Below are 19,154 nucleotides of genomic sequence, written 5' to 3'. Positions count from 1 at the left end.
TTGAATAAACTGAAAATGCTTTTATGTTGTCCTACATGGTGCAATAATACTAATTGTTCTCAAAGGAGTTGTGATTAAACTTTTTATAAACGATTGTTGTTTTGCCTCCATTGAAAACTACTCTCTAGTTAAAGAAATGTTTGCTTGCTATTTCATAGCAATGGAAAGTAGTTTTTTTAAATAGAAATCATGATAAAAATCTGTTGGATATTTTCACTAGTATGAAACTATATCCTGTTTTGGCAGAAAACATCCCATTGGCCGATCTATTCAGATCAAATACCAATCGATAAATCAAACCTGCACAATCTTATTTTCAACAAATTCAAACAGTTGAGAAATTGCAAAGTTTTGTATGAAAATAAGTCAAATCAAATACTTGAGGCCATACATATAGTATTGTTGATGCTGCCTGACTGAAGAAGCTGTGCATGTTTTGCTGTCTCTGCAAGAGTGATAGTCATAGTCTGTGCTATATATATTGTGAATACGAATGAACCACAAGATCAACCAATTCCATAACGTCAAAGGAAAATGGATGCTGGAGAAATTGTAAGGATTCTGGGGTCAAAGTTGCCCTTTTTTGCACCTTGCACCGCCTGTTGTGAAACACTTTTTGCACCGGGGTGGGGGAGAGAGGGGGGCACTAACAGCTCCCGGAAAAAATTGCCTGGGCCACCGCGCAACCGGCAACACGTCATTGCCATGTACGGGGTCCCCTTAGCGCTGTGTGCGGCCCCCTTTCCACCCCATGGCGGATATTGCCCTGCGCCCCTCGGAGCTGGTGCGAGCGGGTGTCAACGGCAGTCTCGACAGCCGGTCGCCAACCAGGCCGAAATCCATTCACCGAGCGGAAGTTAAAAGGGAGGCCGCGAGCGTCCCGCGCCACTATCTTGATGGTTTTGCCGACTCTAGCACTAGTTTGAGACCCAAGTTACTCACCCTCAAATTGAATTTGAAATTCTAACATGCTATGATCACTCTTCCCTCGAGGATCCTTTACTATAAGATCATTAATTAATCCTGTCTCATTACACATTACCAGATCTAAAATAGCCTCCTCCCTGGTTGGTTCCACAATGTATTGTTCTAAGAAACCATCTGGAATACATTCCAATCTATATGAAGATTAAAATTGCCAATAATTATTGCCATACCTTTCTTACAAGCCTCTATTATTTCTTGATTTATACTCTGTCCTACAGTGTAGCTACTGTTAGGGGGCCCATAGACTACCAGTGACTTATTTCCCTTATTATTTCTTATCTCCACCCAGACTGATTCTACATCTTGATCTTCTGAGCCAATATAATTTCTCACTACTGCACTGATCTCATTCTTTATTTACAGACTACCCCACCTCCTTTTCCTTTCTGCTTATCCTTCTGAAATGTCAAATACCCTTGACTATTTCTGAGTTTCTGGGATGGCAGTGTGTGAGTAGTAGGTTCGGTGGCCCAGCCCTCAATTGGGACCCGGTGCAGCATCAGCGCAAGTACTCCTGGCTTTGGTTTGCGTAACCGAAACTGTTAGAAGTGGGGCTCATTTGGAGGTCTAACCCGGAAATTCTCACCACCTCCCTCCATGGGAGACGGGCAGCTTCTGCAAGTATTTCTGAAGTTTTTTGTGTGGGGGGGGGGGGGGGGGGAGTGTGATGGATGCACCCCCCCCCCCGCCCCCACCAACCAAGATTGCAGAGGGCCCACTCCTAGATGCCCTGCCCCTGAGAACTTAAGCAGTGGCGGAGATCTGTGGTGGGTGCATTCCTGATGTAACTGCCGGGATCGCCCATCAATGGAAGTTTTCTGCTTATATGTTATTTGTTGCTAGCCTGGATATTTTCTTCCTTTCATAAGAACATAAGAAATAGGAGCAGGAGTAGATCATTTGGCCCCTCGAGCCTGCTCCGGTATTTAATAAGATCTTGGGCTCAGCTCGACTTCCCTGCCTGCTCCCCATAACCCTTCACTCCCTTATCGATTAGAAATCTGTCTATCCTTATCCCCTTTTTGTTATCCTGGATTTTGCAGGGCATCTCAGCCAAAGAGGATGGGTAACCTGGTCATTCAGATTTGCTGCTGCCACTCTGCAACTGACAACATCAGAGGGGCTCAGAGGTAGATTCCTCGTTGATTCATCCCCCTTCCCTGTGGGAAATTTCTAGGGTGTGGGCAAGACCCCTTTTGTCCCTCCGATGTCTCAGCCGGTAGATGGCTAAAGAACTCCATTGTGGTAGGAATTGTGGCTACAAGGTCACGTTCTATGGGTCCACTCCTTAGTAGAGAGTATTGGAGCACTGAGACGTTGCCAGTAATTGGATATATTTCATAATTGGCTGCTCTCTAAACAAAAATGTCATATTGGTTGGATTATTATAGGCTTTAGCTTCTGAAGTTAAACTTTAAAAAAATATATTTCATAAAAGCACATTTTGAAAGTGCAAAAATTCTGAGATCACACAGTTTCTGTATGGGAAATAAGACTTTAAATGCTTTCCTAATCATATTCATTGGGCTTTCCTTGCTTCTCAGAATCTGCAGTCAGCTGCATATTGTCACTAAATTTTAAAACGTACTCCCCAAATGTCTTCTTTCAAATGGCACTTCACCATGATGCAAAGTTGCAGTTGGTATAGAAATTAGTAAAATATAGCCAACTTCTGTTAAGAGAATGGCGTGTTTACTCGAAAACTTTAATCACTTCTCAGAAATAGTTAATTGAATTATGATTTGCAGAGAAATACCAGTAAGAATGTTATGCTGCAGTTTTCTACAGGCTGTTAAATGTTACAGAAGACTTTTTAATATATTAGTGGTTTAGTGCTATTGTTTTAACTTAGGGCTGGAATTTGGTTAGCATTTCCGCTGCGTTTTTCAGCGGTATTCCCGTTTTTCGGCGGTATTCCTAGTTTTCGGTGGTAAACCACCCGGTGTGAGTTTGATCAAAGTGTTTCGCCGGCGGTTTCGACATACCGCTGGGGAGCGGACCGCCAGCGTGCAACACTGAAAAAAAACGCTTCCGCCTGAGTTTGGTGGTAGCGGTGACCCGTAGGTGAGGAGAAAAAAAGACCACCCAGGAGAAACCAGCCGGAGCAGCCCTTCGATCGGCGGTAGGTATGAAATACTGCAAAAAAAAGGAAGTGAAAGTTTTTTTTAATTCTTTTGTGGCGATTTACTGGCAAAGGGTCCTGTGAATGTTTTCCGACTTTTTATTTTTTTGAAAAATATTTTTTGCATTCCCCCCCCGCCCCACCCACAGGCCCAACTTGCAGCCTCGGACTAAATTTCACTAAATATGACTAAAATTGACCAGGATCGAGAATCCACGTGGAAAACCTCATTTTTCCTGTCGGATGGATTTAACAAAATGTTTTGATTAATTTTCCGCCGATCTTAATTAAATAATCTAGCGTTTTTTTCGGTGGTAATCCGGTGGTGGCAGTTTTTGACCAAATTCCAACCTTGTTCTATTGTTGAAATAACTGAATTCCTGCAACATACTAAACAGCAGGTGATTTGTGTAATGTGCCACCTAGGGGGGGAAAGTAATTGCTTAACAGGAACTAGCATCTACTTAGTAAACTGGAAGAAATACAGGTGCAGACAGAAAATGGTTTGGGATTTTCAATTTCTGTTCCCTTAGAGAAAATTAACTAAGACGATGATATCTTAACTGTTGCACTGCCGGCACCTGCGGGGAATTCCAGTCTCCCTCAGCTAGCTGTTTTCTAAAGTTTTTAGATCATACACTGAGGCCGCGATTTTGCCGGTGCTCAGTGGGCGGGGACTGGGGGGTCGGGTCAGCCGGAAAATTGACAAAGATTGACAGCGGGTTGGGTTTCTGCTGTCAACTCGCACAAGCTTCACGTTCCCAAATGTCTGAGCAGACATGACCAGCAGCAGCGGGGGAGGCAATTGAGCCAATTATTTGTTCGTTTAGAAGATTTTTACTCACCCTTTAACGTTACCAGGTCACCCACACTGCCTCTAGCCCCCGTCTGGCAGAGGTTGAGTGACCATTGAGGCAGATGATTGGTGACAGCGTTAAAACTTGTATAAACCCTCACAATTTACACCTGCACACTTTCCAAACCAGAGATTCTTTGGTTTCTCCCCTTGGAAGGCAGATTGTGCGTTATGCCGGCTGCAAGACTTTGTAGCAAACTCTCCAGCCAGGCTCACATCATTGCAGCAACCTCTCTCACCTTTGACAAGGTGCTTCTGTTCAACTGCTATCTACTTCATCAGGATGGAAACCATTTACACTCTGTAACCTAGGTCCTCAGCATCTGACCACGATGAACCCCAACACCAGGCACACCAGCAGCACCAACAACACCAACCTTCTTCGCAATCACCTGATGCTGCAGAGGACAAAGGGCATCAGCACCCGACCACATTGCTGCCCGTGATGCCAGGGATGGCCTCACCATGGCCAGATTTACTTCACTTGAAACTGTACACCCTGGCTGCCACATGAAGCGCCAGGTTGGCACCATCCCACACCAACACCATAAAGCATCCTTCCAATGCCCAAACCATTCCTTTCACACTCATCAGCATTGTGGGTGGTACCCTTATGTCTCACCATTCACTACAACTCACTAAGCCACATCCAAAGGTGATTGGCAAAAGAACCAAAGTGATGTAATAAAAAACTTTTTTACGCAGCGAGTGGATAAGATCTGCAATGCACTGCCTGAAAGGGTGGTGGAGGCAGACTCAATTTTATCTTTCAAAAGGGAGTTGGATAAGTACCTGAAGGGAAAAAAAGTGCAATGCTACGGGCAAAGGACAGGGGAGTGGGATTGCTGAGAGTTGGCACGGGCTCAACGTGCCAAAAGGCCTTCTTCCATGCTGTAACCATTCTATGATTCTATGAAAGGTGCACACAAATCTGTCCAAGAAGGCAAAGTGTTGAAAATAAAGATTTCAATGTTTGACAATAGATTAACAGAAACTGCACGTGAACATTGGCTAAAACACCCAAGTGCCTATCCATGTGTGTTGTTAGTTGGAATGATTGGACTAGGATGAGGGTGAGTGTGAGGAGTGGCTAGTGAGATAGGCAAGTGATAATGTAGATAGAGTGGAATGGGTGGAGGTAAAGTTTGGAGTCTTGGGGAATAAAGGGATATGGAGATCGGATGGGAAAATGGAGTTGAGGTCCATGATCAGCTATGATCTTATTGAATGGCGGAGCAGGCTCGAGGGGCTGTAGGGCCTACTCCTGCTATTTCTTATGTCTTATGTCAGTTGGTATGAGTAAGGATGTGCAGGAGTAGGGTAGGGAAGGCAGAGTGATGGGGATGTGCACAGCAGGATGAGGTTGAGTATGATTTTGCAGTAACATTTCGTGGTCTACTGAGATCATTGAAAGATTTGCGCCACTGCAGTCTGGTCCGCCTGACCACATCCTGTCCTGTGCAATTTGCAACCAGGCTGCGTTGGTCTCCTGGGGAGGTGTCTTCTGCCCATTGGAATTGAAGAGAACCTCTCTGCTTGCTGTGACTCCCTCTGTAAGCAGATGAAGGGAGTCATGGGAGAGCTTGGGTACAACTGTGCACCTCTGAGCAGTCATTGTCAGTGTTTGCAGCACTTCAATGCTGTAGAACACTGAGAGCACAACTGTCAAAATGAATTTGCGCATGGTCCCTTTAAGGTACCTGGCTGATGATGCATCATCAAATGATATCATCATACTTGCTTCCTTCAATTGGCCGTCAAACGCGCTGGGTGGGCTTAACGAGCCCACTCAACGTAAAATCATTCTACACAACGGATGGAGCCAGCAGCCGGGGTCAGGACCCACCACCAACGTCGCCCACCATGAACCTGCTGAGGTAAGGGAAATTGCGGCCTATGACACTGAAACAAACCTTATTATCACAGGATAAAGGTACTCAAATGTCAGGAGGAATTTAGTTGTATTATTAACCATAAACTATTAAATAAGCACTTAAAATATAATTTTAAATAATGCTGACCACTTTATTTCAACTCACAATGACCTTTTTGTCTCCTTTCTATTTTAATCTTGACCCATCAATTTTCTCCTCTTTCCTCAAGGGGCTGATTCCTTTGTTAAGATTCAGTTCCACAGTTGCTATTTCCCTTTCAGGGCCTTGCCCTAGTAGTCAATATTCATTTGTGAACCTTAACTGTTAGTTGGGACTAGCTATTCAACGGTGGGGATATTACACCCAAACCTAATCCTGTCTTTTTCCGCTATCCACATGTACACTTCCAGCAGGGGTTGCTGAACAGGGATCAGGAAGAGGAACCTTAGTCAACTTCTCCCTTCTTAACTCAGGAATATTTTAAATATAATTCGTGTCATGAGCTTTGATGGACCAAATAGCTTTTTTATATCCCAGGCTTTTCTTATATTCTCATAACTGGTGCCTACATACAAATATCTTTTATGAAGTTCTCATAGAAAAATACATCATGTGTTATCTTTTTTCATTTAATACTGGAAAAACATATGTGCCATTTTAGTAGTTCCATGTAACAGAAATCATGTAGATCTGGTAATCTCAGAAACATTTTGCCTGCATTCATATTCCTACAAGGAATTCTGCAAAACATAGAAATCTTTCTCGGAATAACAGCAGCATGCCCAGTCCAGAAAATGACACCTGGTAAAATATGTCATTAGATGCACATTTTTCCTGATAAAATAAAGAAATTAATATAGGTCTGGATCTTTAAGCTAATATATTCAGTTACCAGAGGGGTAAGTGTTAAGAAGTGCCTTAAAGGAGTAGCGATGTGGAGAGTCGGAAAAGTTTAGAGAGATAATTACAGAGCTTATGGCCTAAACAGCTGAAGGCACAGTTGCCAATGGTGGGATGAAGTTAGAGGGAGATGCACAAAAGGCCAAAGTTGGAGGAACACAGAGCTCTCGTAAGGTTGAAGGAGGTTACAGAGATCGGGAGGGGCAAGACTGTGATTGCATAGGATTACATAGGATATACAGCACAGAAACAGGCCATTCAGCCCAACCAGTCCATGCCGGCGTTTATGCTCCACTCCAGCCTCCTCCTGTCTTTCCTCATCTAACTCTATCAGCATAACCCTCTGTTCCCTTCTCCCTCATATGCTAGTGTAGCCTCCCCTTAAATGCATCTATACTATTTGCTTCAACCACTCCCTGTGGCAGCAAGTTCCACATTCTCACCGCTCTCTGGGTAAAGAGGTTTCTTTTGAATTCCCTATTTAAATACTTGGTGACTATCTTATATTGATGACCTCTGTTATGCTCTTCCCCACAAGTGGAAACGCGCTCTTTGTATCCACTCTATCAAAACCTTTCATAATTTTAAAGATCTCAAGTAGGTCACCCCTTAGCCGCCTTTTTTCAAGAAAAAAGAGATCCAGCATCCTTTCCTGATAGGTATACCCTCACATGGCTGGTATCATCTTTGTAAATCTTCTCTGTACCTTCTCCAGTGCCTCTATATCCTTTTATAATATGGCGGCCAGAATTGTACGCAGCACTCTACGTGTGGTCTAACCAAGGTTTGATACAGGTTTAGCATAACTTCCCTACTTTTCAATTCTATACCTCTAGAAATGAACCCCAGTGCTTGGTTTGCTTTTTAATGGCCTCATTAACCTGTGTTGCTACTTTTATATGTACTCAGAGATCCCTTTGCTCCTCTACCCCACCCAGACTCGCATCCTCCAAGTAATGTGATCTCTCTATTCTTCCTACCAAAATGTAATACATATAATACCTCATATTTATCTGTGTTGAAATTCAATTGCCAATTATATGCCCATTCTGCAAGTTTATTAATGTCCTCCTGTAATTTGTTGCAGTCCTCCTCAGTATTGACTATCCACCCTGCCCCCACCCTCCAATTTGATGTTATCTGCAAATTTAGAAATTGTGATTTTGATTCCAAAGTCTAAATCTTTCATATAAATTGTGAACAGCAGTGGTCCCAGCACTGATCCTTGTGGAACACCACTACCCACCTTCTGCCACTGTAACCAGCTACCCTTTACACCTACTCTTTGGATTCTGTCTTGAAGCCAGCTAGCTATCCATTCTGCTACTTGCCCCCGATTCCGTATTCTCGGACCTTATTCCTTAGTCTATTATGTGGCATCTCTTGAAGATCTAGATAAATTACATAAGAACATAAGAAATAGGAGCAGGAGTAGGCCATACGGCCCCTCAAGCCTGCTCCACCATTCAATAAGATCATGGCTGATCTGATCATGGACTCAGTTCCACTTCACTGCCCGCTCCCCATAACCACTTATCCTATAAGAAACTGTCTATTTATGTCTTAAATTTATTTAAAGTCCAAAATTCCACAGCTCTCTGAGGCAACAAATTCCACAGATTCACAACCCTCTGAGAGAAGAAATTTCTCCTCATCTCAGTTCTAAATGGGCAGCCTCTTATTCCAAGATCATGCCCTCTAGTTCAAGTCTCCCCCACCAGTGGAAACATTCTCTCTGCATCCACCTTGTCAAGCCCCCTCATAATCTTATACATTTCAATAAGATCACCTCTCATTCTTCTGAATTCCAATGAGTAGAGGCTCAACCTACTCAACTTTTCCTCATAACTCAACCCCCTCATCCCCAGAATCAACCTAGTGAACCCTCTCTGAACTACCTCCAAAGCAAGTACATCCCTTCGTAAATATGGAAACCGAAACTGCATGCAATATTCCAGGTGTGGCTTCACCAAACCCTATACAGCTGTAACAAGACTTCCCTGCTTTTATACTCCATCCCCTTTACAATAAAGGCCAAGATTCCATTGGCCTTCCTGATCACTTGCTGTACCTGCATACTATCCTTTTGTGTTTCATGCCCAGGTACCCCCAGGTCCCGCTGTACTGCAGCACTTTGCAATCTTTCTCCATTTAAATAAAAACTTGCTCTTTGATTTTTTTTCTGCCAAAGTGCATGATCTCACATTTTCCAACATTATACTCCATCTGCAAATTTTTGCCCACTCACTTAGCCTGTCTATGTCCTTTTGCAGATTTTTTATGTCCTCCTCATACATTGCTTTTCCTCCATCTTTGTATTGTCAGCAAACTTGGCTATGTTACACTCAGTCCCTTCTTCCAAGTCGTTAATATAGATTGTAAATAGCTGGAGTCCCAGCACTGATACCTGCGGCACCCCACTCGTTACTGATTGCCAACCAGAGAATGAACCATTTATCCCGACTCTCTGTTTTCTGTTTGATAGCCAATCTTCTTTCCATGCTAATATATTACCCCCAACCCCGTGAACTTTTATCTTGTGCAGTAACCTTTTATGTGGCACCTTGTCAAATGCCTTCTGGAAGTTCAAATACACCACATCCACTGGTTCCCCTTTATCCACCCTGTTCGTTACATCCTCAAAGAATTCCAGTAAATTTGTCAAACATGACTTCCCCTTCATAAATCCATACTGACTCTGTCTGACCAAATTTTGCTTCTCCAAATGTCCTGTTACTGCTTCTTTAATAATGGACTCCAACATTTTCCCAACCACAGACGTTAGGCTAACTGGTCTATAGCTTCCTGCTTTTTGTCTGCCTCCTTTTTTGAATAGGGGCGTTACATTTGTAGTTTTCCAATCTCCTGGGACCTCCCCAGATTCCAGGGAATTTTGATAAATTCCAACCAATCCATCCACAATCCCTGCCGCTACTTCTCTTAAGACCCTAGGATGCAAGCCATCAGGTCCAGGGGATTTATCTGTCTTTAGTCCCATTATCTTACTGAGTACCACCTCATTAGTGATTGTGCTACCGTAAAGACTGATACAAAATATTTGTTCAGAGTTTCTGCCATCTCCATGTTCCCCATTACTAATTCCCCAGTCTCGGTCCTCTAAGGGACCAACATTTACTTTAGCCACTCTTTTCCTTTTCCTTTTTATATACCTATAGAAATTCTTGCTATCTGTTTTTCTATTTTGTGCCAGTTTACTTTCATCGTATATCTCCCCTTTCTTAATCATTTTTTTAGTCATTCTTTGCTGGCTTTTAAAAGCTTCCCAATCTTCTGTCCTCCCACTAGTTTTGGCCACTTTGTATGCCCTTGTTTTTAAATCGGATACCGTCCTTTATTTCTTTAGTTAGCCACGGATGGCTTTCTTTTCTCTTGCACCCTTTCCTCCTCACTGGAATATATTTTTCTTGAGAGTTGTGAAATATCTCTTTAAATGTACACCACTGTTCATCAACCGTCCTACACTTCAATCTGTTTTCCCAGTCCACTTTAGCCAACTCTGCCCTCATACCTTCATAGTCTCCTTTATTTAAGCTTAGTATGCTGGTTAGAGATCCCACTTTCTCACCCTCCATCTGAATTTGAAACTCAATCATGCTATGACCACTCATTCCAAGGGGATCTTTTATTAGGAGATTGTTTATTAATCCTGTCTCATTACACATCTACTACATTACCCTTGTCTACACTCTCTGTTATCTCTTCAAAAAATTCAATGAGTTTGGTCAGGCAAGACTTTCCCTTTTGAAATCGATGCTGACTATTCATTATTAGTTTCTAGATGCTCTTCTATTTTCTCCTTTAGTAGGGATTCCATTATTTTTCCTACCACTGACGTTAAGCTGACTAGTCTATTGTTCCCTGGACATGTTCCAGCTCCCTTCTTAAATATAGGTATTATGTTAGCTATCTGCCAGTCCTCTGACATTGCACCTTTTTCTAATGAATTATTAAATATGTGTAGTAATGCCTCATCTATCTCTTCCCTAGATTATTTTAAAATGCGAAGATATAATCTGTCCGGACCAGGGCTTTTATCTTCTCCGAGTTTGATTAGTTTATTTAATATTTCTCCTCTTTTTATTTCAAATGCAGTTATCTCATTATTAATCTCATCATCCATTGTCATGTCCACCTATTCTATTAAATACTGAAGCAAAGTAATTATTTCATATTTCTGTCATCTATCACTGCTTCTGATATTATCCTGTCCATCCCTTAGTGGCTCTGTTCCCATCCCAACCTTTCCTTTTTTTATTGATGTGCCTGTAGAATATTTTAATACTTTGTTTTATGTACCTTGATAATTTAATTTATAGTTCCTCTTTACCTTCTTAATTGTTTTTTGACTTCTTTCCTAATCACTTCATATTCTCCATTATCATGCTCTCCCCTGCTGTCCATGTACTTAGTGTATGCCTTTTTCCTTATCCTCAATTTTTCCCTCATGGTTTTATGCATCCATAATGTCTCATTAGTGTTTGTTCTTTTTTTAGTGAAACATATTTTTTCTGGACTATGTTGAATACAATTCAAATGTTTCCCATTTCTGTTCTACATCATTGTTTGCTAATATTGTTGTCCATTTTATTTTCCCAAGTTCTATTTTCAGCCCCTCAAAATCAGCTTTTCTTCAATCTATTACCCTGGTCTTCATCATACTTGTGTCCTTCTCAGTTATTATTTAAAAGCATATTATATTTTGGTCACTATTGCCTACTTTTACTTTTCTTATCTGTTCTGGTTCATTCCCCATTATTAGATCCAATAGCGAATCCATTGAGTGATTTCAACATGAGGTTGAGAATTTTAAAATTGAGGTGTTGCAAGCCAATGAAGGTCAGCGAGCACTGAGGTGATGGGTGAGTGGGACTTGCTGTGATATAAGCAGCAGTTATAGATGAGCTTACATTTATGGAGGGTGGAAGATGGGAGGCCAGCCAGGAAAGCATTGGAATAATTGAAGTAAGAAAAGCATGGATGAGCAGTAAACATACTTGAAGGAACAAAAATGTTTTATCATGTAACTTGAAAGGAAAACAGCATACAAGAAGAATAAGCAGTATATCATCAACGGTTTACAGATAATAAGCTACTTTTAGTACACATTTCATGGGCACTTGCTGCACTCATTGCACGGATACTCCAGAAAATGGCCTAAAAGCTGTTTATCCCATTTTTTTCCGGGGTTTGCACAGGTTTTCAACATGTTACAGTGGAATCCCTGCAGAAATTCACCACCAATTTATCAAAAGGATATTCCAAAATTACTTTAATCTATGTTTAAAAATAGCTTTGTGTGAATATCCCTTTATTAATCAGAAATTATGAAGTAAATTTAATAGGAAACAATTATAACCCACTGAGGATTTTCACCATATTGCACAGAATATAATTCTGAGGAACAGTTTCAAAATTGTTTTACAGTTTAATTACAGCCACCCAGATAAGTTGGCAAAGGGATACATCTCTGTATTATGAAAAATGCACAATATCTTGGAGCAACCACTAGTCAACAGTAAGGAGGAAAAATGCAAACATGCTATCTGGGTTTAAGATAAGTTATCAAACAGTATTTCAAGCGAAAGATGTAATAAGTTATTCCTTAATGTCCTGGATTTCAATTCCCACCAACCCTTCCCCTCTCCTCCCCCTCCCCCCCACCACCCCATTCCCCACCACCACCATCTTCAAAAGTTTAAATACATAGGAGGTTTACTCTTGAGATTGTGTCTACCTGAAAGTCGTCTTGGCACATCAGCAGTGATTGCAGGAAGCCCTGTGGCACGGGCGGAGGAGAGAGGGGTTGTGGAATGTATGGAAGGTGAAGTCATCTGACTCAGATAGGGTGGGTATGACTGATCATATGACCACGGTGGTGACGACTGGGCCTGCCTGGGGTCTGTAAACAGAGGAATCAGTCAATCTTTTTTTTCTCTTCTGTTAACTTGCCAGAAAATAGAGTCTGTATCACTTTTGTAGGCCTTAGTCTTTATTCAAATCTACTAAACATCAGTCTTATAAGGAAAGCACTCTCCTCTCTTGCAAACCTTACAAAATGGAACCTGAATTAAAAAATATATATTATATTGTAAAGGAACAAATTAATAAAATAGCCATTATCCCTTGCTATACCCAGTATACCACAACTCTGGCATACTTCTTTCCAAGGTACTCTATTTTTTAATTAATACCGATAAAACCATTTTCTGAAAATATGACGCAAATATTGTATTCTTTTGCAAAAATGATCCAATTGTTTTCAGAAGCATGCTGCAGGTATCAGACACTAATTACAAGTTGTAGCCATTGAACACAACAACAACTTGCATTTATATAGCGCATTTAGGTAGTAAAACATTCCATAGCGCTTCACAGGAGCATTACCTAACGGAATTTAACACCTAGTTCCTAGGTTGTAAATAGACATAAAAAGGGCATCTAGTGTTTGTTTTGCAGATTTGGAAGTTTTAGCATAATGCATATAATACATTTCGGAAAAAACAAGCTCAAGGAAGCAGAGGATTCCTTGTATTTATGAGTCCGAGCTATCAAGCCAGGGGCTGAATTCTCAGGCTTGTAGCCTGCCACAGTTTCCCCATTTACTTTTAATTCACCACTGCATAGGAATGACAGCTGTGATTAACAAAGTGTTGATGACAAGGTAAGTGATAGGAACTCAACGAATTAGACAGAACTTGAAACACCCTGGCAAGAATACTGGAATATTAGGTCAGATGACAAAAGGTATCCTTAACTAACAATGTCCTCAACAGTGCTCAGTAACAAATCATCCAGTCACACTCCGTCACACAAATTTCAGCTGAATGTGTATATTGTCACATCCGCATAAGCTGGTAGTTAATAGGCTCAGTCCTTAATATCAATGAAATATAAGATTTCAATCCTCCCGTAATGCCCTGGAGTCGCCAGGAATTAAAGATTAATCTCCAGGACACTGCTGCGAGCGAGCCAGGAGAAACATCATTGGAGCATTAAAAATTATGTATTTATTATTTTTTTTATTTGTTATAAAAATATTGGAGAATTTTTTTTTTTAAACGGCTGTTTAACAGGGCAGGGTGGTTGGAGGCGGGAGACCATGTGAAGAAACTTTCAGGAACACGTCCAGCCAGAGTTACCAACCCGAATGAAATATGAGCTAAAATTTGAATTCTTCTGCATTTGTGGGAGGGTAGAACACAGGACCAAATGTCTTTCTTTTTGCCCCAACTCAGAGAATCTTTATGTCTATCAATGGACAGGTTTAAAGATGCACACTGTGTCGCCCCCATGTTCAGTATGCCGCCAGATGCTTATGTGCAAAAATCCTTTCTTGTTCTATTTGAAGCTTACACCATTTACACACTCAATACATGGAACGACTGAAAAGTCTGCAGCGACCCTATAGAGTACTATTAGCTGACTATGACCAAGTGGATTCCAAAGCATATTTTTCTTCGAGCATCCATTATAAAGAACAACTCCTAGCTACAACAGAGACAATGAAAAGAATGGCTCTGAAATCCGACTGTTCAATGGGAGACATAGCCCGATATATACAACAACATCATACTGTTAAGAAACAACACTTTAAATGTTAACCCGACCATAGTCACTTCTTAAATAGTCTAGTCTCACTCGTGCGTATTAATTATTTAGTCATTGTTTTGTTCAAAGGTAAACCATGCACAGAGATTGGACTCAGAGGCTTGATATTTAGCGCATAGATATCTAAAGATAAAATGAATCAACTGTTGCCTAGGCCCTAAGCTCTGGAATTCCCTGCCTGAACCTCTCTGCCTCTCAACCCCTCTCCTCCTTCAAGATGTTCCTTAAAACCTACCTCTTTGACCAAGCTTTTTGTCACATGGATTTATGAAAGGGAAATCATGCTTGATAAATCTTCTAGAATTTTTTGAGGATGTAACTGGTAGAGTGGACAAGGGAGAACCAGTGGATGTGGTGTATTTGGACTTTCAAAAGGCTTTTGACAAGGCCCCACACAAGAGATTGGTGTGCAAAATTAAAGCACATAGTATTGGGGGTAATGTACTGACGTGGATAGAGAACTGGTTGGCAGACAGGAAGCAGAGAATCAGGATAAACGGATCCTTTTCAGAATGGCAGGCAGTGACTAATGGGGTGCCGCATGGCTCAGTGCTAGGACCTCAGCTATTTACGATATACAATAATGATTTAGATGAAGGAATTGAGTATAATATCTCCAAGTTTGCAGATGGCACTAAGCTGGATGGCAGTGTGAGCTGTGAGGAGGATGCTAAGAGGCTGCAGGGTGACTTGGACAGGTTAGGTGAGTGAGCAAACGCATGGCAGATGCAGTATAATGTGGATATATGTGATGTTATCCAGTTTTGTGGCAAAAACATGAAGGCAGAATATTATCTGAATGGCGGCAGATTAGGAAAAGGGGAAGTGCAACGAGATCTGGGTGTCATGGTACATCAATCATTGAAAGTTGGCATGCAGGTACAGCAGGTGGTGAGGAAGGCAAATGGTATGCTGGCCTTCATAGCTAGGGGATTTGAGTATAGGAGCAGGGAGGTCTTGCTGCAGTTGTACAGGGCCTTGGTGAGGCCTCACCTGGAATATTGTGTTCAGTTTTGGTCTCCTAATCTGAGGAAGGACGTTCTTGCTATTGAGGGAGTGCAGCGAAGGTTCACCAGACTGATTCCCGGGATGGCAGGACAGACATATGAAGAGAGACTGGATCGACTGGGTCTGTATTCACTGGAGTTTAGAAGGATGAGAGGGGATCTCATAGAAACATATAAAATTCTGACGGGACTGGACAGGTTAGATGCAGGAAGAATGTTCCCGATGTTGGGGAAGTCCAGAAGCAGGGGACATAGTCTAAGGATAAGGGGTAAGCCATTTAGGACTGAGATGAGGAGAAACTTCTTCACTCAGAGAGTTGTTAACCTGTGGAATTCCCCACCGCAGAGAGTTGTTGATGCCAGTTCATTGGATATATTCAAGAGGGAGTTAGATATAGCCCTTACGGCTAAAGGGATCAAGGGGTATGGAGAGAAAGCAGGAAGGTGGTACTGAGGTGAATGATCAGCCATGATCTTATTAAATCATGGTGCAGGCTCGAAGAGTCAAATGGCCTACTTCTGCACCTATTTTCTATGTTTCTATGTCACCTGCCCTAATTTCTCCTTATGTGGCTCGGCGTCAATATTTTTGTCTCATAATACTCCTGTGAAGCACCTTGGGATGTTTCACTACATTAAAGGCATTATATAAATACAAGTTGTTGTTGATGATGCAACTGCCTTAATTTTCCATGGAAGTGATGTGGGTGTACATTGGCCAGACATATTGCAATGGAATGCAAATGACTGGAAAACATCAGAGAACGTATTTCCCATCATTTGCGCCAGAACAAAATTTGATACTAGGAACAGCAATGCATGAGTAAAGGAAAGAGGTGAAGGAGATGTAAATTTTAAAGGAACGCTATGTCTGCTGCGATCGATTCAGGAGTAATCGAATGCACTGGGCAAAATGGGAGGTTTAACACTTTTTATTACATATTTTATTGGGGCCTTCTGTCTGGGCTACCAACCGTGCTATGCTGCAGGAGACACCACAGCCATTTTCCTCTCCACCACCCGAGGTGGACAACTCACAGCTGAAGAAACATTATTGTGAACCCACCAAAATCATGGCCATGACCCTGACCTCGGTTTGTTGGTTGGCCTCAGGGCAGAGATTTGGGGCAGGCAGAAGTCCCGCAACCACTGAAATTGCACCGTTGAAAAAACCCAGAGGAAAATCTGCCCCTATATCTGCAAAAATTGGATAGCTTCATTTTAAAATGTAGCATTTAGTCTTGCAGTCCATGCTCCTGCAGCAAACTGGTAAACAACGTTCTGCTGGAGTGTGTGTGGGTGTGTGAGACTATTCAGTCCAAAGAAGCAGCATTTTTATAATGACCGTACACAATCTCACAATATGTAAAACAATTCATTTGTGGATCAGCTGAAACAAGTTAGCAGGGTAGTGCCCTTCCCTTGTATGCAAATAACGTTACGCATCAGTGCATATAAAGCACACCCACTTCCTGTTGTCTCTCAAGACTAGAGTTCTGGTTTTCTGAGTAACATTTCATGTTAAGTAGCAAAGGAACAGTCCTGCTCCGCCTGGCCCACAAGAAAACTTCATTTTTAATGAACTTGGAGGGTCAGTAACCAGCGGACACAGATTTAAAATAATTGTCAAAAAAAACAGAGGGGTGATGAGAAGAAATTTATTTATCAACGAGTTGTTATGATCTGGAATACACTGCCTGAAAGTGTGGTAGAAGCAGATTCAATAGTAGCTTTTAAAAGGGAATTGGATCTCTACTTAAAATGAAACAATTTCCTGGGGTATAGGGAATGAGCAGAGGAGTGTGACTAACAGGTAGCTCTTTCACAGAGCCGGCATGAGCACGATGGGCCGGATGGTCTCCTTCTGTGTTGTATGATTCTAAGTTACCTTCTCAGCCCTCTCCTGGTCCTGTTCCCCCATGGCCTTGCCCATGACCTCGCAACACAAAGTAAAAATAGTGTTGGGATATGATTAACGTTATCAGACCCCAACATTTAAAATCTCGATGAGGCAGTCACCTGCCTGTGACGTGGGCCTCACACACTGCCTGTTAAAATGGCATGCGGCGTGTGCAGCATGGATCGGGTTATATTTTAATCCCCTGTACGCTCTGTTCTCATTGGAAGTGGGGACAGTTAAAACAGGAGCTAACAGTGCAGCCAAAACAAATATGAACACTTATCGTGATAAGCATTGGGCTATTTGGCTGGTACTAGCTTCAACTCTGTATCTTTTTAACTTTTTCACTACTAAGTTTTTTTGGCATCTACCCAACAGTGCAAGTATTTCCATTATATTAAACACAGAAAATGATTATCTGAAAAAATGTGATATTATCTGATTATCTGGAGGTAAAGGTTGAGAAGAAACCTTAATTTGTAGCATAAATGTAAAAAGGTTGCTATTTTCTTTCTGATGGTAAGTGTTATCATAGCCCTGCAAGTGAGAACACGTCCCAATCTAATGCTGCACTGCAATGTATAAAAGTTTCCCTGATGTTGATGTTTTACTGTGATATTATCCCATTGTTCATGTCACTCCTAACGCAAACCTAGCCAGATTTGGCCTTATTTTTAATGAGCTGCTTTGTTTAGGTTTTGTCTAGGTTTGATTCTTATCCAGTATATGATCATTATAAGAACCTTTGGGAAGGTATAAATACCTAAGTTGGACCTCAGTTTGGTTTGATTTGAATTAGCTGGCTAATAACACATCTGTGATAGGAGTATTCTAACAGGAAAGTGCATCTATTTTTGCACTTTTTGTTTGGTCAATGCACTTTCTGTTGCATTTTGTTGTGAAGGAAACATCCTTCTATCCTTGTATCTGCGTGATAATATAGAAATCTTCATTTTTCAAATAAAAATCCTCCCCTTTCTTATAACTCATGTTTATTTAGAATTTGTGCTCGTTTATCTAGAATTTGTACTCATTTATCTGTGTAAACTTTTGTGATATCAAACTGAGCCGAATGAAAACTTTCTTTTCTATCTTGGCATGTCAGATCCTGACAAGTCTCAGACAGACTTGCTGATGCAGTTGGCATCTCCTTATTTTGCAATAAGTGAATGGTTGCCAGCTCTGATTTAACTGTCCTGATTTAACCTCAATAATCCGCAATGCACAGAGTTTAATAACCTTGCATTTATATGCACTTGAGCAACTGAATTTATGTAGAAGTGAAATTACTTCTATTAATTGCACGATGCTTGCAAAGGAATGCCTCCAAATAAAATTTGGCATTTGGGTCACTGCTGTGTATGATGGCTTTTGTTCCCTTCATATTCCCACTGCAAAGTTCCTGGGACCTCCATTGTTTTTCATTTGCATCTTCCCTCAATCATCTGCTCCTACAAGTTCTCTTCTTGAGGTAGAAAGGAGAGTGAGTGGCAAACCTCTCCATGACTTGCATGTTAATGCCTTTCTGAAGTCAGCTGGTGGGAAAATCACATAACCAAGTTCCTCCTCTTGAAAAACCACTGAAGAGAACTGATGAGATACTCTGTATCTGTGGCTAGATTCATCAGCCAACACTGAGCCTGAATCCCAACCTGACAAGAGGTTTGAGGGAAGCATTTTAAACAGTTATGCAAACAAAATATTCATTAGTACACTAGATCCTCTCTGACCTTTGACGCTATGTGTATAAGTGGTACAAAAAGTGACCTTTATTGATGTTTGTGTTATAAAAAGTATGTTTTTTATGGGTTTTTTTCTGTTAGAGTATGTACCACAAGCAAAGTGTGCAACATCAGCAGGCATGCCATATCAGAGTTAT

The 19,154-nt window shown here is 41.4% G+C and overlaps 1 protein-coding gene across 2 annotated transcripts in view; it reads right to left on the bottom strand.

The window, feature by feature from the left end:
- runx2a (RUNX family transcription factor 2a) overlaps positions 1-19,154 on the bottom strand; it is a 231,270-nt gene that overhangs the window by 22,072 nt on the left and 190,044 nt on the right. Inside the window, exon 6 of one of the 2 annotated variants that reach the window (XM_070885190.1) lies at positions 12,495-12,659. The exons of the other annotated variant lie outside the window; for it this stretch is intronic. Coding sequence (XP_070741291.1) covers positions 12,495-12,659 — 165 coding nt within the window. The remainder of the gene's footprint in view (positions 1-12,494; positions 12,660-19,154) is intronic. 2 annotated transcript variants of the gene reach the window in all.

The sequence above is a fragment of the Pristiophorus japonicus genome, chromosome 7 (genome assembly GCF_044704955.1).
Source record: "Pristiophorus japonicus isolate sPriJap1 chromosome 7, sPriJap1.hap1, whole genome shotgun sequence".
Taxonomy (NCBI): Eukaryota; Metazoa; Chordata; class Chondrichthyes; family Pristiophoridae; genus Pristiophorus; species Pristiophorus japonicus.
Note: the sequence above shows the minus strand (reverse complement) of the source record. Positions and strands in the feature narration are given on the sequence as shown.